Source organism: Pundamilia nyererei, unplaced genomic scaffold (assembly GCF_000239375.1).
Source record: "Pundamilia nyererei isolate P.nyererei 1_Seehausen unplaced genomic scaffold, PunNye1.0 scaffold00072, whole genome shotgun sequence".
NCBI classification, from domain to species: Eukaryota; Metazoa; Chordata; class Actinopteri; order Cichliformes; family Cichlidae; genus Pundamilia; species Pundamilia nyererei.
The window spans coordinates 709724-732551 of record NW_005187473.1 but is presented as its reverse complement, the minus strand read 5'-3'; the positions used below and the strand labels follow the sequence as shown (position 1 = coordinate 732551).

Genomic DNA, 22828 nt, shown 5'->3' with positions numbered 1-22828 from the left:
CCGTACTCTGAGCCGATGACGGACTTTTGTCACCAGTAGCTTCACCATCCTCCCACAAACACCAAGCTGGTTGTGTCTGTGCTTCACAACAATGGGGCAGTAATGTCAGCGACGGGCGACACCGGAGCATCTTTTCAAAGGCACTGAAGCGGTGTATGGATTTAATGATGATGAAAAAGAAGAAATTCAAGTTCAAGGTGGATTTTGACCTGGACGAGCTGTCGTCGGTCCCCTTTGTCAACGGTGTCCTCTTCTGTAAAGTCAGGCTGCTGGACGGCGGCTTCTCCGAGGAGTCTTCTCGGTGAGGGTGCTTGGCTTTGATTCAGCCACTCAAACGTTGACTGACGGCGTGCTGTTCAGTCCGCAGGGTGAACTAACTCGTGCCTTTAGGAAATGTTAACAGCTAACTAAGCTAATGGGCTACAAGAACATAGTTAACGTCCATTAGTTGTGTGCCAATAACGTTAATGGTGTAGGGCTAATTAGTTTCTTCTGGTCGGTGCTAGTTTGCAGCATCGCGTTGCTTAGTTTTAGTAGCTTTGGGTGTTTGGTGGTAACGTTCATTTAAACAAGTGTCCATTTGGAATTCCCTGGTTAAATTTTAGGCCCACTTCTTCGCTTAGTTGTGGAATTAAGTACTGAGGGCAGCTCACTCGTCACATAGCTGAATATTACTCCTTAAGCTTTTCGGTGCTGACTCAATGGTGTCAGTTCCATATTTTGTCATGATGTATTCACTGAAGTAGTGGGATGTGTTTCAGTGTGTTTAATCAACCTCCCGTTAATCAACATATGAACCCGAGTTCTAATGCAAGGACTGTGTATATTGTCATATCCCCATTTCGTCAGAAAATTGTTTCACTTCTTGTGTATAGTTGTATGTATAGCTGACCAGTCTTCACATACCAGGCCAGCAACTTAAATTTTAAGTGTGAAGTTTTCTTCCTAAAGTTTATAAGATCATGCTAATGTAGTAAACATCAGTGTTATCAAATTGAGACGAGCAAAGATAATCATCTCATCTGATTATCTTTATTTTCATTAACTCTCAGATTGAATAATTAGACGATTACTGGCTTATACACTATTACATTTCAGTTTTTGTATACTCAGACTGTTAAATGCCTTTCCTGCAATACGTACATACTAGAGCTGGGAGAAAAATTGATAGTGTTGCGGTGTTGTGTGGATACAGGGGCATCAAATCTCGATATTTTATTATCTCTGGAAATACTCTGAACAAGAGGGCTCATCTTATGGACCGCCATCATGAGGTAATGTTATCCGAGCAAACTTACATTATATCCACTCAACCGAAAAACCATCCAACACTGGATACACTTAGCTTGGCAAGGCTGCTTGATGGTTGTATTGAATTTTTTGCAACTTGTGGTGACTAAATGGTTGTCCAGAGCACTCAGGACCACTTCTGTTTGCTTTTCTGCAAACAGTCGCAGCTTTGGTAATCTGTGAGCCACACTAGGGCTTCATGCTGAGCGCTGTCAATATGTTTGTTCAGTGTTCATGGAGAAGTATAGAGAAGGTCACTGTGTCCTTTTGGGTTTAGAGACAGGATCTGATAGTGTGCCAAGAGAGAGGAACTGTGGTGCTGCATGAGGAAGTCAGGAGTGCCAGAGAGGTATGTGAGGGTGGTATAGGAAAGTGAGACAGTGGTGAAGCGTGCGTTAGGACTGACTGGTGGAAGTGGGATTAGATCAGACATCAGCTCTGAGTCTTCTCTTGTGTGCAGTGGTGATGGACAGGCTGACAGATGTGGTCAGGCAGGAGTCTCTGTGGAATATGTTGTTTGTAGATGACATTGTGATCTGCAGCGAGAGACCTGGAGAGGGGGAGGTATGCACTGGAGAGAAGAGCAATGAAAGTTATAAAGAAACGAGAGAATACATGTGTTACTGAGAGGAGACGGGTATGGCTGTGAACATGCAAGGAGAAGGGACGGTGAAGGTAGATGAGTTTAAATACCTGGGGTCAACCATCCAAAGCAACAGACACTGCACAAGAGAGGTGAAGAAGTGAGTGCAGGCAGGGTGAGGAAGAGTGTCAGGGTAATTTGTGACAGAGGGATAGTAACACGAGTGAAACAGAGATGGTAGTGAGACCTACTATGATGGATGGTTTGGACACTGTGACACTAACAGAAAGACAAAAGGCTAAGTTGAAGATGTTAAGATTTTCAATTGGAGTGACCAGAATGGGCAAGATTAGAGTTGGGGTTAGATGGAGGTCAATGAGCCGCTCTGGTGACCCTGAAAGGGAAAGAAGTATCAATAAGAGCCTGAAATTTATATTTCACAGTTAGCTATGTCGCTGTTTGTTATTTCGCTGTCAGTAAGCAGTACCAGTTAACTTAAGTATGTGTTTGGATTTTAGTTATAAAAACACACAGAGCTGCCCAGTGTTGCTCAGATATATGTGAAGCTTCCCATAACATTAAGACAGTGATGGACAGCAGCGCTAAGGAGAAGAGACTCTGAGCCAAATGACTCATTTGCAGCTCTCGTGTCAATTCAGAGTAACAGGACAAGTTGTTCAAGTGATGGAGTAATTCCTTTACTTTCTACATTTTACAGCAGAGCTTCAGAATTGAAATATTAATTTTAAGCGTTATATTGTAGCATTGGGCTCAACGTAAGATGCACATTTTTCATTTTTTAAATGAAAAAAATCTAAGGCTCCTGCAACATAAACTCATTTGCAGTATCACTCTAAAAACCAAACCACGGGAAAATCAATTGAAAATTCAGAGTTCTAAGTATGCACATTAAAAGGCCCACCTACTCCTGAGCGTGCGTTGGCCACATTGATACATCCTTTCCATAAACAGAATCGACATGTGCAGTATCTCTGTTTGTACATCTACAATTAACATCCAGGAAATGACAACCCAGCTGCACAGGGTTTGTGTCTTTTTCTTATTGGCTAATAGGTGGTCTTGTGACACATGAGCTTTGCAGCTTACCTCAGCCAGTTGTAGTGGTTTCGTGTGGAAACACAATTTGCAAGCCAAAAAAGTCATTTAAAACTAACAAATAACAGAGGCTGAGAAAAAGCTGCTTGGACAGCTTAAAAGGGGTTGCTTAAATCTCAGACTTGAATAAACCTAAACATGCACATCTCTGAGAGAAATGTTTCATACTCAAACAGCACCCTGTGACAGCTCCGCTTGTCTAAAATAAATTCAGGTTGCCACATTTCGAACAGAAGAAAGAATGTAAAGGAGGAGTTACTCGACTTTTAGCTTATAAGGTGGCAGAGGTGTGACATATATAAACTGGTAAACTCTGCAAATTAAAAGTGTCAAAATATTTGACCACATACACATTAAAATAGTTGTTATAAGGAACCGCATCATGAAGTACCAGCTTTTGGCCATGACAAGAAGTGACCTTTTGCAGAGTTGTCCCCCTAAGTATGTTAACTGTGTCAACTTAAAGCTGTTCCTACAGCATGCCCATTAATGCCTTTCACTCATAAATTAGACGGGTCTTTAACACTGGATAAAAGCAGCAGCACACATTGTTTTGTAGTTTTTGTAGGCTTTAGGGATTACATGGGCTTCACTCTGATTATATAACAGGCTTCTGTTAGCTAAAAAGGTCCAGTCTGTGCTTGACAGTGTGAATTAGGATGTTTTCAGATGTCATGTCAATGTCATCCTTTTATTATTTTTATGAAATCTGCGGTCTTTTCCACGTGTAAGTAACAACTTTAAGAAAAGAAGGAAAATAAAGATGAAGCCAAACAGCAAAGTTCTGTCCCTAATTAATCCCTAATTGGCTCGACAGTGTTTTATACTCAACCCATTGCTGATTTAATAGGATTTTTCTTTCTTTCTTTCTTTTTTTAACATCAGTTTGGTTTATGTTAGACCGCCCCAAAAACTAGATTTCCTCTCAGACTCTTTTAATCTTCCAAATTGGAAGTGGAAGGGAAGTTTTCCTTTGGTGTAGCTTTTCATCTGATATGCACGGCCATTTCTGGAAAAAACAGTTTGTTCTATTTCTATAAAGATGCATCTTTGAAAACATGACAGTGAAAACATCCAGAGTGATCTAATCGAGGTCTGAAAGCTTTGCATCCAAACAGTTGAAAAGATTTGTATTTGTGGAAGCATTCCCGTGTGAAGTCTGCCTGCAGTCGCCTTTTAAAGAGCATGTGTTGTTTAACAAGAGACCCGAGCCGTGTAGAGGGATGACAGAGATGACCTCTGCTTGTGCTTAAAACCAGACTTAGTCATAACGCACGCTAATAGGATTTTGATGCGCGGAGAAGTGCAGTGAACCGCAGCGCATAAACTCGAGTCAGAATTCCCGAAGCACACGGTGTGTCCAGCTGGCTGGGAGTTCCCTCTCGACTCGGGGAGTTCGCTGTCTGAGATTTATCAACCTCAGGATGGAGTCAGCGTTTGTGAAACATTAGTCATGCATCTGCTGCTTTTTATTTATAGTAATGCAGGGATACAGGGCAAAACGCAGCCCTGTATGTTCATTCGGTTTTGCCCATCTTAAAAAGGATCTGCACACCCTGCTAATTGTTGTAGTCTTAACGCTCCTTTCCGATTTCAGGCTTGTTACATCATTTTTATTTATACTGTATTAAAAAGTCTGTGTGTGTGTGTTGAAATCCAGCTGAAGCCAAACCAAATGAATGGTGTGTAAGCTACCAGATGGAAGCTGGTTAGGTGAGTGGGAGAGGAGAAGATGCCAGTGAAAGTGAGGCCATCTGCGGTATCGTAATTCTGCCCACGCTCAGTCTTTCTCTTTCACTTCGTCTCATCCTTTCACTGACAGCAGGCTGCACCTCACAGTCGTTTTAACCTCTAGACGGTGGAGGATTTGCCGCTCTCTTTTTACTTTCGTGCCAGTAAACACCACACCTGCTACCAAAGCCCCTGGATTTGTCAGTTAAATGAATCAATAGGAGAAATTAAGGCTGTAATTAAATAGCTTGCTTATTAGGTGCTGAGAATGAGCACATGGGCTCGTATTGGCAGCTTGAACGGATGCCCTTAAGCAGGGAAGAGATGCGGGAAATGTTAATCCAGCAGTCTTTCAGCTGAAGTCACTTCATTTGTTACGTAACAGAGATTGAAATTTATGAAATGAAGTTTCTGAGGGCGGGTTGTGTGGCTGTATACATGATTTGGGCTGGCTTTCACTTAAAATGTCACGATACATTTGCGTGTTTGTTTTGGTAGCAAATCAAATAATTACAATAGATTAGAACTGATATGTTTGTTGGTTTGTTTGCTCTTTAGAATACAAATATTTATTTCCCAAATCCCTTCTGTATACAGCATACAATGCAAGTAGAGTCTAAAACAATAAAAAATACTCAAATGATTTTATCAATCATGCCAGTGTTTGCGCCAGCCTCTACTCGTTTAAATCTAGAGGCCAAGTTGTGAATTAGCTTTTCAGGCTCCAGCATACGAATCAAACAAACATGTGACCTTACTGGGTGCTTAAAGCTGGCGTCTGTGTGTCCATGCAGGGAACCTGTGCAGGCAAACTGTGTCCGATGGAAGAAACGGTTCTCTTTCCCGTGCAAGATGAGCGCCAACGCAGGCACAGGTGTTCTGGACCCCTGTGTGTGTCGTGTGTCTGTCAGAAAGGTAAAGTATTATGATTTAGCCTTTTTCCCACCACTCTCATCTCACCCCAACCGGTCACGGTAGATAGCTGCCCACCCTAAGCCTGGTCAGTCCCTCTGGACAAAGGCGTTGTGATCCTCCTGGCGTTGTGATAATGAACAGAGACTTAGCCATTACTTGAGTCATAGTGGAAATCAGGACATAAAAAACTGGATGTATAAATCATCTGTTATGTTTGAAAAAGCTGCTTCAGGAGTTTGGTTTGGGGGTTTTTGGCTTTTCCTCCAAATAAGCTATTTTTCTGGCCCCACACAAGTTACACTGTCTACACTAAGTTTGTGCAACGTTACAAGGCACTACAGCTTCATTAACAACCCAATGTCTCTGGCTCTTTGGCTCAGAGTACTACACAAAAGTTGTGCAAACTTCTGTAACGGACACAGTAAGCTAAGGAAACGAATTTACTTTAGCTTTACTAGAGTAACTAGTACATGTACATATACTCCCTATCACACAGTGTACACTGTCAGTGATCTCTACTCTAGTTTGTTTATTATTATGTATACCTGCCCAAAGACTGCAGATAGAAATCGGCTAGTATCTAAATCTGGTCAAAATCCAATTTTTTTCTTCTTATGAGATCAGTATTTTTGTGCATTGTCCCTGACAAATAAAGAATAAAACACAAAAAAAGTGTTTTCCCCAGTTCAGCTGGTGAATGGCTGTTTTCTTGCAGGACAATCACAATCTCCTAGATAACCATCTCCAATAGATCTAGTCTCTGGCTGTGAGCATGCATGTTTTCATGCTCACTATTGCACAAAGAGGAATTGTTGGCTTAGTTTCTATATTTGTAATATTTTGAGTTTACCATGTGACGTTCCCTGAGGTGACATATGATCTCATGCAATATAAACTAAAATCCAATTAAACTGAATCTGAAAGCTATTTCTGATGTGTTTCTCCCTTTGTTTTAGGAGACTCACAATGTTAAGTAGTCAGATAATCCCCATGTTTCCTACATGGGTGCTTCCTTTTTACCAATGTAATTGTTTTTCTTTTTATGTTGTTGAAAATTTCCCATCACAGCTATTTGGATGCAACTTTGAAAGTTTTCTGGTGATAAGAACATTGTGTTTAACAACGGTAAAGTTTTACCTTACCTTACCTTTATCCCCTCAGCCTTTTACTTTAGCTTTTAGTTATTATACCTTTTTTAAATTACAGTATCATGAATGTAGAGAATAAACTGATGTTTTTAATTTAGTGTTTCCCCCACAAAAAAATTCAAGGATCAGTTCAATATAAAACATTAGCATGACAGCTGGAGACAACTTATGGAACCTTTTTTTTAACAGTATCAAGTCATTTTATTAATGTCATGTTTTTGTTTTTGCTTGTCTTATGCAGGAGCTGAAGGGTGGAAAGGCATACGCAAAGGTAACTCATTACAGGCTTACAATGCGCTACCCCTGTCCTCTGAGCCGAACCTCCAGGTCACCCAGATTTTACAGTAATCAGCCATATTGAAGTAGCTAGCCTTGTGAGCATGTAGCAAACAGATGGCCTTCACTGCCTGCAGGTTGGCTCATTATGTTATGCCTTTTCTATTTAGTTGAAAGTAATTATTTAATGAGCAAACTAAACCCTATTATTATACATACTTAAGTAGGTATCCCTTTCCTAGCTTATCATTTGAAGAAAAAGTGAACTGTAAGATTTGCTGATATTGTTTTATTCAAGTTTGTCTCCTGTCCTTCTTGATGTCATTTTCCATCCAGAGTTTGTCATATTGCTGACTGAGAAAAAGATCCGTCTCCTCAGGGGCAAATAACAAAACACAAAGGTTACCCTGTGTCATTCTTTCTTTCTCCTTCAGCTTGGTTTTGCAGATCTGAATTTAGCAGAGTTTGCCGGCTCAGGGAATACAACCCGCAGATGTCTGCTGGAAGGCTACGATACCAAAAATACTCGTCAGGATAACTCCATTCTCAAGGTAACACAGTCTGATGTGACTTCAGTGACACAAGTGCGGTGTTTTTCCTCAACTCAGAGAATCACACTGGAAAGGTTTTTGCATAAAAGTTGCTAGCAAAGATGAGTCGTTCAGTGGAGCCAGAAATAATCCATGGCCATAGATGAGAGGTGTCACCTGTGGGAAATAAAAAGGATCGTGCAGATTCGTGCAGGCCCACAGTCGTTATTTGCTGTTTTTCATGACCCCTCAATCAGTGAGCACATTTTTGCTGACTCCAAAGCAAAAGTGGGCAACTTTTCTGAAGTTGGCCAAGTTGAATGGAAGTAAAACCCAAGCTAACTTTTTTTTTTCTTTCTCTCCACAGGTTATCATCAGTACACAGCTCATGTCGGGGGATCCCTGTTTTAAAACGTGAGTTAAGGCAATTTTTTGTACGTCTCTGCAGAGTCTGTGAGCAGAGATTGTTGACTGAAAAATGTTTAAACTGGAAAGTCATTTAAATCCAATCGTTTTCAGACTAAAACGCTAATCATGCTCTTTTGTGAGCTGTGCTTATCTGGATTTGTGGATAATACAGCTAGGACAACAAAACCGACCCAATGACCTTTCCTGCACCGTAACTTAAAACCTCTTTGTTCTCTCAAAACGGCTACATTTGATGCACCGGCGCTGTTGCTTGTGCTCTGTCTTTACAGGGATGATTATTTCCTCAGTTATTCAGTGTCATATGACTAAATTAAATTATTACCACAGCTCTAGCTGTGTGCGTACTACTTACAGGTTTAAACATTGAGACTTAAAGGTTTCTCTGGATACAGGATTTTGCTACTCTGAAGTGACTGTGAGCTTAAGCTGTCATTATTTAAAGCATTGAGTAATAGCTTGTACATAATGTGTTATATTGTATTTTCTAATCCTTTAGCAGTTTTGTCTTTTTGTCTTTGCTTAGGGTTTAGTTGATGCATTTAAGTATTGGAGTAGAACATAAAGGCCAGTTGTTTTGCCTCTGTCATCAGGCCTCCCTGCACAGCAACAATGATCGCGATCCAGGGTGATACAGAGAGCCTCCTGGAAGAGAGGAAGGGAGGGGATTCACAGAAAGGCTGTTCCGGTGAGGCCGATCACGCTACATTACACTCCTATTCTCTGCTTCATCTTCTCATTGGCTTTGCCAAACATTTGCCGGCACCTGACAGATCGTACTTCATCACAAGCTGAGAATTTCTTCTTTCAGAGTTTAGCTCCACTTCTATGTTTCAGTTGTTATTATTATCTAAGATCGTGAAGCCACTCCTGTCTGCTGTGTCAGCAGGGATTTAAGTTCTCAGTTAGTACAAGCGATTTCCATCAGTTGGAGTCGTGAACGATCACTCGTGAGATTAGCACTGATCTGGAGGAGGAAAAGTTGTTATCAGCAGACTGACAAAAATGAGCATTGACAACCTGGTTTTCTCAGCAAAAACAAAACTAAGAATGAATGTATGAATAAGTAAATGTAATATTTAATCAACTAAAGTAAACAACTAATACAAATAAAAGAAGAGTATTCGAGATGGACAAATGAAAGTGTTTTAAAGCAAAGTGATGAAAGTTTTATTCAGTAAAGGTTTTCCTCCACTGCTCAGAATTTATTTTCTTCAGCAGATTTATCTGCTTGGCTTGATGTACCACCATTAAAGGCTCCTTTTATTTGATTTTCACCCATTCTGGGTTCAAACTGATCAAAACGTAATACAGTGCGCTACAAATAATAGTCTCCATGCCAGCAGAAGCAAACGTTTCTAAGGATATTGAATCACTTCCAGGATGAATAATTTTGCTTCATTTTGATGTATTCCTGGGAAATTGTGTCAAATTAATATATTAATTTTTTTCAGTCATTTAGTGTCGTCTCTCGAGCCGAACCCAGACAGGAAACATGATCATGAAGGAATGAATAGGTGACAAATTCATGTTCTGAATGAGTCGCTGCTTTATAGTTGAGAAAACAGGAAGCTATGCAAATGATAAAACCAGGTCAGGTGTAGAGACAGAGCAGCTCTGTTTGATCTAATACAATTTGGAAATGAAAATGTCAAACAGAGTTACTGTAGAGAGCCCATCTGTGTTACCACAGAGCAGAACCACCTGCAGACCCAGCTTTCTTACATAAACCACCATAGAATGACACCTGTAACAAAAGTAACACACAAACCTTTACTAGCTTTGACCTGTGAGTTACCTGTGATCTAGTGAAGTGTTTGATAACTTAATTCACTTTAATATGCTTTTGTCTGGCTCTTTGTCTTTTAATGCTGCTGTCACACCAACGAAAACAGTAACACAAGCAAAATGATTGTGACTGTCTGCAATATACTTGCAATCGTGTTGCCTTTAGAATAGCTGCTGTGAAGATGAGGGTTGGGTCACTTACCAGTTGTTGCAACTTTGGTACATCAATCTGCAGTCAGTCTGCTATAAGTTTGCAATAGAATGGGGTCAAGTTGTCAATTATGTGGAACCTGTTTGTGAAAATATAGCAAATAACTGTGATAATATCGTGTCATATTACAAATCTGTTGCTGTCTACATGCACAGTCCAGCCAGAACCTCATAGGTCTAAAACAGAAATTCCTTCGCAACTGCTGGCTTTGCTGCAGGACAGCAATTAGCCTGCAGAATCACATTTGTTTTATAGAAAACAACCAGTTGACGGTACAGACGAGTTGCTCTGATCAGTGCAGACAGACTCGGATTGATTGCAACGTGTTGGAAATCTGTCTGCATTTATAAATGAGACTATGATTATTTGCAAACATTTGACAGGCTGTCTGAGCATTATTGCAGTCACTTCAAGTCAAACTGTAGTTGTTGGAGACAAGTCGGCTCCCACCAAATGACCTAGTTGAAAATGGATGCCCTGACCGCTTGCAATCAGTTGTCAAAAAGTAAAAGAATCCAGTGCAGTCACAAGGCAACGGTGGATTCTAGTCACAAGAAGGTTGCTGTCCTATTTTTAGTCTTTTTATTTATCTATTTAAAATATAACCTTTTATTTATGAGGAAGTCTCTTGAGATTAGTCTTTTTCTCAGGGGAGACCTGGCAGAGCAGGCACTCAGCGCTAGTGTGACACAGCCTGAAGTGCAAAATAACATTATTTCTATTGAGATTTCTTATCTTTCAACTAACATTAATCTACATTTGAATGCTACAGATTTTATTTTTTTAAACAGAGACCTTCATCTGTGGTGAGTTTTCATCCCTTGTAGATGGTGAATGTGACCGGGCCTTTTGGAGGGGGCTGTAATTGATGTGTCAAGTTCCTGCTAATCTGGTTTAGATTTATACAGGAAGATCATGGAGAGCTTCCAGGAGCTTCCCAGCATTGTAGCTTGTAAGATAAAGGCAGAAGCTAAAATTTATTTCAGTTAGGGGCAATCTGTAGCCCACGCTGTACTGTTCTGTGTAGCTGACAAAGCTAAAAGATAATAAAAACAAAGTGTTCATGAGTAGGTCATCATAATCTTAACAGTTATGTTTTTAGCTGTAATTAGTGTCACGCGTCGCTGCTGATATTCATTTGTCAAACTGCAGACTGTGCTGTCTGATTTTTCCTGTATTATAGACGCCATAACTCCTACTGTACTTTGCTCCCATCCCCTACTACAAAAACCATTTCTCTTGAAGATTTCTCTTTCAGCGCCTTCTTCACTCTCTTATTCAGTATGTGTGTTCATGTGTGAACGCATTGCTGTGTTTAATGCTTGTTCTTCCTGGAAGCTTCAGAGAGTAGCAGAGCTCTTTCATGTATAATTTAAACTAGCTTTCTTTTAGATGAACCCCAATCTGCTCTAACCCAGGGGGCTTTTACATGCTTAAAAATAGGACTTTTGTGCTAGTCTTTCTGGTACGGGTTGTGTGTTTGCATGTGCAATGCACTTGATGTCATTCCCAACATGCCTTAGCGGTGCATCCCCATGTTTCGTATATGTGCAAGATGCGCCAGTTCAAGTCCTGTATGAGAGTCTTTGATCATGTTTTGTTGGTGGATATTTGTCCAGCAGAGATAATCTACACAAACCTGTTGTTGTGTCATTTAAAAAAAATTTAGGAGAGGTGTAAGAAGTCTGTATGTTTTGGACAAGCTGCTGTTTCTGGCTGTGATCACTGTGGATTGGTGCAGTGCAGAAGGGAATTCTTTCTCTAAATTAGAGGAATGCCTGGAGTTAAAAGAAAAGAAGAAGAAGAAGAAGAAAGAAAAACTAGCTGTGAGGTCATTGTGACCACCTCCCCTCATGTGTCTCTGGTTGTTATCCCCCTCTATGTAGTCTATTTTCTGCTGTGTTGCTGAGGCTGCTGAGACCTTCCCACAGACATTTGAACTCTGAAATGTTATTGCTTTTTGGCAGCTCCCACTTTTTGCCCATTTGACATTAAAACTGTGGCACGTGTTTTTCTTTCTTTTTTTTTCTTTAAAGGCTTAAATTGAAAGAATTGTTATCCAAGCTGTCAACTAGCATCCAGCTTTGCCCTTCTGATGATATATTTTCAGAGATTTTATGCATTGCAGACCATCTTTTTGGTCACAGAACTAACTTGAGCTCTTTTCAGATGGAAATATGTTTGTTTTCGTCTGAGCAGAAGTGACTCTGTCCCTGCACATGCCAACTGTGGCCACTGGCTCATTAACTCAGAGATAGTGAATTATTTCACTCTAGATACGCATGAATATCTTTCTAGCTTCCACAACCTACTTCCACTTTGAATACTATACATAAATGTTAGTCCACAGCATGGGCTTATCTGAAGGCAGTTTCTTTATTTTATTATTTTTTTACAGGATGCTTCATAGAAGCTGTACGTGCATGTTTTTCACTCAAATCCACATTCAACATCTGGGTCTGTACTTTTTTTTTAATCCAGCAGAGAATCGGGAAGGGAAGTGCCCTGTTGTGTCAGATGACCCTGGTGGCTGCTGCCACTCCCGAACTTCCAGCTACGCCAGCCAACAGTCAAAACTCTCAGGTAAGGGTATAAAATGTAAACCGTTTTTTTTTTGTTTTTTTTTTGTCGTTATCATCTACTGTTGTTCATATTTTGCTTTAGAGATAGTCTATGTATGTATCCAAGCTAGCAGCGAGTAGTAGAAATAAAACATAATGCTAATTTTTTTGTTCGCCTGCAATCAATTGTACTTTAAATAATAGGAGTGCAAGGTCAAAATGAGAAAACAAGGCCTTTGGATTGAGGAGGAGGGAAAGAATAAAATCATATTCCATTGACACTCCAGCAGCGCAGTTCAGAGCCAGGGCTCGAGTTTCCATTGCAGGCAGATCGGATAACAGTAATAAAAGATCAGAGGAAGTGAAGAGATGCACTGAGCTCAGCTCTAATGACCCGCTCGTATAGAATTTAAAAATATATTTCCTTCCATGTGAAATGGTTGATAGATTTATTCAAACCTCTCATTAGTGTGTGGGAAGTGACCTGATGCCCGAGATCGCTTCTTGGTTTAGCTGGCTTCCCGCAGACATGAACAGCATGAGTGTGGGTGTCACGTGAACGGCTAAATCATTTAGTACAGAGCAAGTTACAAATCTGCTGCACAGTGCATTCAAAAGAACAAAAACTCTGTATGCACTTGATATGGATTGATTCATTTATGAGCTCAAATAAGTCATTTGTCTCCAGTTAGTAATGAAAATATTGGACTTGTGTGGGTACGTATCAATTGATCTTTATTAGTGTTGCAATGCAGATTTAACCCATGTGCTATATTAGGAATATATATCTGCAGCAGGTCTTTGAAGTGCTACAAAACACTGGTGCAGGATTTGTATCCATATGATGCATTTAAGGGGAATTGTAAACAGAAAATTGTACCTGTTACAATCTCTGAGCTTATCAAGTAAAATACTGGTGCTGTATGTTAATACAGTCACTGCCCATGTCTCTCAGGCTATAGCACCGGTCACTCCCGCTCCTCCAGCATGTCAGAGTTCAGCCACCGGAGAAATCATTCAGTAGGCAGCGCTTCAACAGGTATTGGTAGCATCCCGGAGCCCAGTGAAGACAGAGAATCCAGAACCTGTCCAGCTTTGCCTGAGCACCCAACCTCCTCAGCAGCTTCCGGCAATGCTCCGGGCACACCAGTGCGGAGTGCATCCTCCTGTGAACGGCTCAACAGGTAAACCGGTTAAAGCTGCAGACTGAAATTATTTATTTATGCAGTGTGCACTAAAAGTATACACAAATGTTTCTTTATCATATTTGATGAGAGAATCCAGTTAGCATGCCAAACGTGGTAGGCTTTTATGGTAGGAGTTATACTTAATACCCCTGAGACCAGTGTCATGTTTCAGGAAGCAGCTGTTAGAGTAGAAGAGCTTTGGAGGAAGTGTATTTGTGGTTTCATTATGTGAGCTTTTATTCTTTGAAAGACTCTCATTGTGTTTATGGGATCTAAAAATGTCCAACCATGAGCAGAGGAGTATTCCTGGGGGCTAGTTTTACATGCAGCTTAGGATGCGTTTTGTAGGAATAGTTAAGCATTTATGGGAATTTACTTATCAGTTTTCTTGCAGAGACTTGATAAGGAGAATATCATATCTGCACCTCTAAATAAACTACCATTCTGCCCTGTTGCTAAGATACCTCACTGTGACAAGAAAAAGACAGGAAGTATTGTCATGCTTCTGTCCTCTGCAAAATGGCACGTTTAGTCTTTTTTTTTTTTTTTTTACAAGGATGAAATGAATAATAATTCATGTGTGAATTGTTGTTAACAAAGGGTGCTCCAAGTACATGTGGTGACAGGATAGCTTTTTCCTGTTATGTTGTTGCTAACCTAACCACATATTTACTTTTCTGACATGCAGCTGTAAGTAAATTTATCAAACTCAGGAAGCAGGAAATGATTGAGCTTCCTACACTTACGAATCGAGTGATTAAAAACTCAAACCTTTTGCCAGAAAACAGTCAATACAGATAAGATGTCCACAAAATTACAATGCATACGTGACTACCATGCTAACCTTGATAATAATCTTAATAAGCAGTGTTCACCTAGTTGATCACAGATGTTTTCAGTATTAACCACATTGCCAGCAAGTTACATTAACAGATGAGCAGAGAGGGGTAGTCAGAAGGCACACTGCACTAGCAGCAGCAGTTCTAGTGCTCTTCACTATACGTTCAGACACAGTCATGACCTTTTAGATCAGTTGAGTTCTAAATAATTTGCCTCGTCGTCACTGTATTTACAAGTAATATTTTAAAACCTTTTATTATAATGTATAAAAAAATGTACTTCACTTTACATTTATGGTGATTAAAACACACGCCACTAGTGTTGAAAACTGGATGAATTACAATGGACGTAATGTAAGTGATTGAAACAGTAGTTGAAACACTGTATAGTTTTGACTGGGTAAGCAGAAGTAAGCAGGTTGATCACTCCACTTCATTAGCACAAAATGAAATGTGAAGTACAGGAAGCAAAGCTTCAGTTTGACTCTGCAGTAAAAGCAGCTGTCCTCAAACACTCCAGACGCTCTTGTGTATTCTCCCCTCAGACACCCAGTGAAACAGGACTCCATGGAGTCTCAGCTGAAGAGAATGGACGACACTCGGGTGGATGCTGACGATGTTGTGGAAAAGATTCTCCAGAGTCAGGACTTTACACCCGGCCTACTGGACTCAAGTGCTGAGGGTATGACATGTCCACTTTTTTGTTTTTTGTTTGCAGTTGTTGTTTTTCTTTTCTTATCCTTACACTAAAATGACATAAACACGAGCTATGGGACCTTTCCTTTTAAACTGGTCTCTTAGATAAAGAATAAATTGTCAGTTTCAAAACTTGCATCTCTGTGAAATATATAAATGAAGAAAATCTTCACAGGCAGAAGCAAGTAGTATCTGATGGATCTACAGAGATTTCAGCTTAATGAATAACTAAAATAGATGAATCAATACAAAACAAAACAATGGGATTCATCCCAATTCTAGGTTACTACTGCATGTGTTTAATGCACGGCACATTTGCATATTCATTTCCCACGAGTCAGTGTGTGTGTGTGTGTACTTTAAGGAGTGAGGCATTGTTTTCCCTTCCAAGGTCTCATCCAGCTCAAAGCTACAAATGGAAAGCTGCTGTCAATAGATGATTATTTTTAGGTTGCCTAGCAACTGGCTGCTCGTCATGACAAGAATTATACAGGAGGATGTGGGTTCTCCGTGTACTGACCAAATGTTATGAACACCGTTTCAGAGGAAGGCCTGCGGCTGTTTGTTGGACCCGGGGGAAGTACAGCGCTTGGAAGTCATCACCTTCCCACCAGGTGAGCATCACAATTACCGTACCTGAAGAAAGCAAGCAAACTAGTGTAGGGATTTCTGAGGGTATGATTCCAGAGAGATGAGTGTACAAACGCATTCCAAATTATTATGCAAATAAGATTTTAGTGTCGTAAACATTCAATCTTTTGTTTTCAGTTAAACTCATGGATGGTATTGTGTCTCTGGGCTCTTTGGATCACTGATATCAATCTCAGACAGCTGTCATAATTAGTTTGCCAGGTGAGCCCAATAAAATGAAAACTACTTAAGATGTTCCACATCATTGAGCATGCCACAAGTTTCAAGCAATATGGGAAAGTAAAAGGATCTCTGCTGCAGAAATGTGTTGGTGCAATACCTTACACAAGGTCTGAGAACATTAGATATAATATGAAAACTTAAGCGTAACCATTGTACTGTGAAGAAACTTGTGGCTGAGTCAGAGCACAGATGGGTTTGTGCAGACTAAGGCATAGAGATGAAGGTTTCTGCCAGACAAATTCATCAGATTCACAGAACAGCTGCTAAAATGCCATTACAAAGCAGCAAGCAGGTAATTGAAGCTGCTGGTAGTCCCGAAAACCTCCAGAGGCTTGCAGTTATGCATAAACCTACCATTTTGGCCACCACCTAACCAATACTCACAAGCAGGAATGGTTACAGTAGGCCCAGAAATACATCAAGAGTAATTTTCAAGCAGTCTTACTGAGGGGTGCAGTCCCACTCTCTGGCATTGGCAGCTATGGGAATAAAAGAAGAGAAACACATGGTGTGTGGCCCGCATCCTCCCCTGACATCAACCCTGTGGAGAACCTTTGGAACATCCTCAGGCAAAAGATTTGAGGGTGACGAGGCAGTTCACATCAAAACAGCAGCTGTGGGAGGTTATTCTGACATCTTACAAAGAAATACAGGCAGAAACTCTCCAAAAACCTGGAAGTTCAATGGATGCAAGAATGTGAAACTTATATCAAAGAAGGGTTCCTGAGTTAACATGGAGTTTGGCCTGTTATGGTTTCAGTAAATATGACCTTATGCTGCAAATTTATCAATTTTCAGTTGTTTATAACCAATAAAATGTTTTGAAACTGTTGTGCATAATAATTTGGATCAGTGCATTTTGAGGGTTTTGTTTGTTTGTTTGTTTTAAATTTGCAAAACCACAGCTGTCATTGGGAGGTTTGTTCAATAAAATCTGAATTGTGCTCTGACGGTTGACTTGAAAAGTACACTGACTGTCATTGAATCGACTATAAAGGAAAGCGACAAATATCATTTGCATAATAATTTGGAATGCAGTGTAGTGACTTCACAACAGCACAGTTGTCTCAATATTAATGCAGATAAAAAGCTGATAGTGGTTCTTCCTAAAGTTTACAGGTTTGGTGCAGAGCAAAGGAAAGTTCTGATGACCAAAGACTTTGCAATGAAGCACTACCTGAGAGATAGAGGGGGACTGTTTTGTTTTCAATCAAACTCAATGTAACAAAACTTCTAACATCTGTTTACCAGACCAGCCTTAGAGCTCAGATGATATTTTGTACCTCCCACCCCATCTTGGTTTTATATAACACGATTTCAGTTTGGTACCTTTTGTGATAACTAATGAAGATTTAAACAAGTGTGTGATTGCCAATTCTGCCTCCTCATGTCCTCTTAGGGTTGGTGGTGGAGCGTACGAGCAGGTGGTGATTAAGCGTTAGACATGCAGCATCTCTGATTACACCTGAAACAACTGGAAATGAGACCGTTTCCATTTCAACCTTCATTCCTACTCGATCAGCATGTGTCTAAGCTGATCACTCAGTGATCCGTCGACATTACACCAGTGCCCTTCCTGTGTTTATATCGGTTAAGATATCATTAGGAGAAAGAAGTGGACGGGTTTTATCTTAAAGAATCAATGAAAGGAGGAAACACAGTGACCAATTGTTCTAAAACACTTGTGCATCTAAATTCTGGCTCCCTGCTATCCAAACTCCAAACATCCAAAGTAAAACCAACTGAAACTTTTATGAAGTGAAAAATCTACCTTTCCTCTCCAGACGGCACAAGGATGGGAAGATCAGAACGGACTGAAAACACATCACATCCTATCAGGACATTCCTTTGGTGTTTGTTTTGGACTTCCTTTATCAAATAGGATTTAATCTCTGCTGATAAGCTGCTCAAAAAGTAGTCGTTGGCACTCCGGTGAGAATATTTTGCTATGAAAAATTGAGCTATTTGATGTGTGAATGTGTGTGAGTGTATGTGGTTATTCCTTTGTGCTGGTACACCGGCCACTTTTATTAGCAGCAACAGTAACGCTGTTATCTCAGTGAAGGGACACATAATCTCTTGTGAGGAATGCCATATTGGTACCCACACAGAGAAAAGAGGACAATTTCCCCAAATGTAATCACAGAGGCCCCCGTTGTCTAAATGCAGAGCTGTCAAAAATATTTAGTCAGTGGTGACTTGGCTATTTAATATTTGTTTTGCTATATAAACACTGTAGAGAATTAAGACTGTGCTTTTTAACAGCTTTAACCATGTTACAATTAGGAGATGGAAACTAAACCAAAAATCACAGCATCATCAATACTGCAGCTCAATAGAAGCTGAAGCAAAAGAGCATCAAGAAAACCCCTGAAGTGAAGCTGAAACTAAATTAAAATCGGATCATTTCCCTAATTGGCAACCTCATTCTCTAGTTTCTTCCTCTGTATAACAAAATAAGACTAAATAGTTCTTAGGGTGGAGAACTCCTCCTAACGGTAACTGGCTACAAGCAACAGTCGCAAACTAAATTTCACAGAGTTGTTTTTTTTAAGTGTCTCCACACAAAAATAAAATGAGTCATATCTTCAATATCGTCAAAAAAATATCAAACTTATCTGTTTTTCTGGATCCAGGTGAATTAATCATAACAGTGTGGCAGAAGTATGTAGTCCCAGACTGCCCTCTTTTATCTTGTTACTGCTCTTTGCATTTACATGGCAGTGAATGCAAAAAATAACAGTGGCCTCTGATGAATACTGACATGGAAGGGTATATATATATTAAAATATTCACTGTTGCAGATGTATATCTATTTGTAGCTATATCACTATGAACTGTCTGGTGGATCAGGATGCTTGCACAAGAAAGATCCTCTGACACATTAACTGTTTGACTGGTGCAGCTGTTGTACACTATGGTTTTTTTTCTTTAGTTTTAATATAGGACAGAAAAGGATTAGTTAAGTAATTCACTGCCATGAAGGAAATCCTCAATAGCACCTGTACTTCAAAGAAAAGACCCAGAGTATTACAGTAATTGGGTGTAACGTGTATATCTGCTAGCTTCATATCAGGAGACAGGCTTGAGCACTCAGATGCACCAGAGTTTTAAAATCGTTAGTGCCATGCATGTAGACTTTCCATCTCTAGCCTCTTAGGAGAGTGAGTGCACAGTTTAGTTGAACAAGTTAGCCAAAGTACACAACAACCGTTATTACCTGGGAGCCTGTAGGTCTATGCACATTGAGAGCATTAGACACAACAGACTGTACAGCATCTAATCTTGTCTCCTGTCGTAAGCCATAGTAGAAGTAGGATCAATGCCTCTTCTAGATTAACTCTTATACATCTTGTATCAATATCTGCACAAAGTGTCATCAGTGTATGGTGTTTTAACTATACGTCAGTGTTCTGTCTTTACGTTCCCGTGCTCTGCATGACTATGCTGTCGTTTTTAGCTGTGACAAGCTTTGCAGAGCCTGACACATTGTAATGTTTTCTCCTCACTTGAGCTGTACCATCTTCTAATCCATTTCCACGCTGAAGGAGGGATGTTGCTTGCCATTTACTACGTAGGACTTAATTTCATTTGTTCGAAGAAGAGATGTCTGCATAAGCATCAGTGTATATGATATAAATGTAAATCAGTGTTATTTTGGTTTGATGTTGATCACATGTAATGAACGCAGCTGTTTTTGAATCTTTCATTGCTGATATTGTGCCATATTTTTGTTTCTAAAAGTCTTTCACTACATATGACTGTTATGTGTATGATTTATGGTGACCGGTTGTTTTGTTTTGTAAAGTAAAAATCCCTTGTTTTACCTGTGTAAAACAGGTATGTTCATCTTGGTACCTAACATGTTGTTACAAACATGGTTGCTTCTTCTCTTCTGTGAAGCTGTTGTCTACAAAACTAAGGTGTATTCTTCTGTATAGTGATGTTCCGACACTGTCCAGTGTGTTCCCTGTTAAAGACTTGTTCTTTTGACCAACATTTGCTTCTTTAACAAGTGTACTGGATGCTTAAAATGTCTACAGTAGAATAAAATGATTTAATGTTCACTAGCCTGTGCTTTTGTCCTTTTGATGTGTGTAGACGGTGCAGTAATGACAATCTGAAGTTTTTCTCATATTTATTATGAACTCAGTAATCACACTGACATATACCTGGAAAACATCCTCCACATCAATCATTTTCCTCCCAGTCTTCCTCTTGCTCAGCACTGTGGCTGTGCAGACTGGCCTCTGGATACCCACTGTCATCCAAATTGTAGTCATCTTCCTTTTCTTCCTGGTCTGAGAATCCCAATGAAGCGTCACAGTCACAAACACAGAAACATTCATGCAACGAACACAAGAACTGCAATGACAAGCTGCATGGTTAGCTGATGATGCATGTGAGCTGTGAAAGGGAAGTGAGCAAAGCACTCTGTGGTCAATGTGGCTAAAATGATTCTTGTGAGCAGTGAATACAAGTTGATGATCTCTGCTGCACAACCTCTTAGTACTGCATTTGTGTGGAAGGCTGCAATACCCTTCCACACAAATACACTTAATACTGTCACTGCTGACACTATTGAAGTTTTAGTCAGTATGAGTTATGCAAAGGGGTGGAGAACAGTTTCTGGCCATCCATAGGATTATTTCATCGAGGCTTGACATGTGTGTTCTGACTTAATCGAGTAAGTGCAAACGTTTTGAGCCACCCTCCTTTCTCTATATTGTGCTAGGAAGATGGGAAATATGTAGAAACATACATGGAAATACGGTATATACAGTTTGTGGATTTCTAATGAGCTTTAAAATCAATATTTGGCACCTTTATTCTTCAACTTGTGTTATCTTTGGCATTTTTCATAGATTTAACTACAGAAAATGAGAGGAGGGCATGTTTTTGTGACTGACTGCTAATAATAAAGTGCCTAGAGATACAAATTAATAACAATTTTTGTAATTAAATTTATTAACTTAAGTTTCTTTATCAAGCTGTCTTGTTGTGCCTTTTTATTAGACAACACTGGTTCATCCCTTGAGTTAGGTGCCTTTTTGATGCTTGAATGATTCACAGTTCAGAACTTGAATGAGTGGGGGGAAAGGAGCCAATGTCCGAAGAATAACTTTGAAAGACCGTCAGAAAGCTTGGAGAACTATTCCTCAAGACCACTTTAAAAATGTAAAAGAAAGTCTGGCTCCTTGGAAGTAAAATATAAAGAAATAAGGTGTGGCTCTGGATTTTCACACAGTACGGTACATAACACGCATTTGCTTGAGACAGCAGATTCATTTACAGAGGGTTGTTTGTCAGCACAAGACCTGAGGCTCTATTTGTGCCACATCAACTTGAGCCTCCATTAGCCTTGCTAATTGTCTGATATGCACCAGTGCATATGAGACAGGTCAATGATGAAAAACATCAGATTTTAATTTTGGACTTAAGCCAGACTCTTTTACATTCATTATTATGCAGCACGAGATGATTAGAGTCAAACTTACATCAACGAATGAAGAAAATATTCATATTCACAGAAAAATTAACACAATCTAAAAACCACTTCAAACGTTTAGTGAAGCACAAAGAAAATGAATCAAACAATACCTTGTTCCCAGTGATTTATTAGCACAGCAGAGCTATCCTGGCTCAGTTTAATGTTCGGCTCATCCATCAGCAGATGTTTGAGATTACCAAGGCTTCCACTTAGCACACTGACTTTAGGACAGCAGGACCACAGCACATCCAGTGGTACAGCCACAATCCTATTAGTACACACAAAAAGGTCAATAAAGAAAAACTCATAAAATAAAACGCTGGGAGATGCTGCCTCTCCTTAATACCACATACTGGCATCCTCCTGAGGAAGCTCACCTGCATGATGTACAGGACCCCTGTTTTTCAGCACTGTCTGATGCACCACTCCATTCCATTAAATCTTTCATCTCCTCTGCACATGCTGTAGGTATACAGTTTGGTGCATTTTAAACAAACGTGTTTAAATAAGATGATAAAACAATGCTTTTCACCCTGTCTGCTTCATCTGACAGGAATTCCTCACCTCCTCCCTCAGTTTGACACAGTGCAACTGCATCACATATCCCGTCGGCCTGTTCCTCCATCCATCTATTCTTTAGTTTTTCTGCCCCGTACAGCACTTCACTCACCAGAACCCTGCGCAAGATGTTGTTGTCGCACAGGCTGGGGTAGTTTACTTTGTAAAGCTGACAGAGCAGAGGAAAAAGCACAGGTCAAAAGTCAAAGGAAGCAGGCAGCATCACAGAAACCTGTATGAAACAGAAACCTGGGGAAGCATATATTCAGGATAAAAGCTTTAATGCTGTTGATTAATACCACAAAGTTATTATTAGAGAGGTATAGAAATGTAATTTTTGCTTAATCACTATTAATCACGCTGGTGTTACATGTATGTCCAGCTGTTTGCAATTTTAAGCAGCCACCAGCAGAGGGCGGTAAATACTGTCATTTCATACCAGTTTAAAAGCAATCTACTGCATCATCAAATATTGCTTTTACCTCTGGTTTGCTAGGTGTATTCAAATCACTGGAATGACTAATTAATAAAAACTGATGAGGAAGTAACTAATGTGCATTCATCAAATATTTTCACATGTACATTTTCATCAAAAATGCAAATAAAAAA

General features: G+C 39.9%; 2 protein-coding genes across 4 annotated transcripts in view; one reads left to right on the top strand and one right to left on the bottom strand.

The window, feature by feature from the left end:
• On the top strand, positions 1-20237 carry fam102bb (family with sequence similarity 102 member Bb). 3 transcript variants are annotated; one of them, XM_005736953.1, is made up of 11 exons: positions 1-301; positions 5515-5635; positions 7025-7054; positions 7494-7610; positions 7957-8003; positions 8609-8703; positions 12499-12597; positions 13531-13759; positions 15147-15283; positions 15842-15911; positions 17570-20237. In XM_005736953.1, the coding sequence occupies exons 1-11, from the start codon at positions 156-158 to the stop codon at positions 17610-17612; spliced, it is 1134 nt and encodes a 377-aa protein (XP_005737010.1). In that variant the 5' UTR covers positions 1-155; the 3' UTR covers positions 17613-20237. The 3 variants fall into 3 exon arrangements, with proteins under 3 accessions (XP_005737010.1, XP_005737009.1, XP_005737011.1); XM_005736952.1 differs by having other exon boundaries at positions 12496-12597; XM_005736954.1 differs by lacking the exon at positions 17570-20237 and adding an exon at positions 16066-17102 and having other exon boundaries at positions 12496-12597.
• A 56-nt stretch (positions 20238-20293) lies between these two features.
• The window catches only part of henmt1 (HEN methyltransferase 1), a 6977-nt gene continuing 4442 nt past the window's right edge, over positions 20294-22828 (bottom strand). The window contains exons 6-9 of the mRNA XM_005736955.1: positions 22226-22388; positions 22039-22123; positions 21772-21929; positions 20294-20471 (exon numbers count right to left, since the gene is read on the bottom strand). Coding sequence (XP_005737012.1) covers positions 20362-20471; positions 21772-21929; positions 22039-22123; positions 22226-22388 — 516 coding nt within the window. The 3' untranslated portion in view covers positions 20294-20361. The remainder of the gene's footprint in view (positions 20472-21771; positions 21930-22038; positions 22124-22225; positions 22389-22828) is intronic.

Coding starts and splice junctions, on each gene's coding strand:
- fam102bb (XM_005736952.1), top strand. CDS start 156: ATGGATTTAATGATGATGAAAAAGAAGAAATTCAAGTTCAAGGTGGAT. Junction 302..5,514: donor TTCTCCGAGGAGTCTTCTCG/GTGAGGGTGCTT, acceptor GTGTCCATGCAG/GGAACCTGTGCAGGCAAACT. Junction 8,704..12,495: donor TTCACAGAAAGGCTGTTCCG/GTGAGGCCGATC, acceptor TTTTTAATCCAG/CAGAGAATCGGGAAGGGAAG.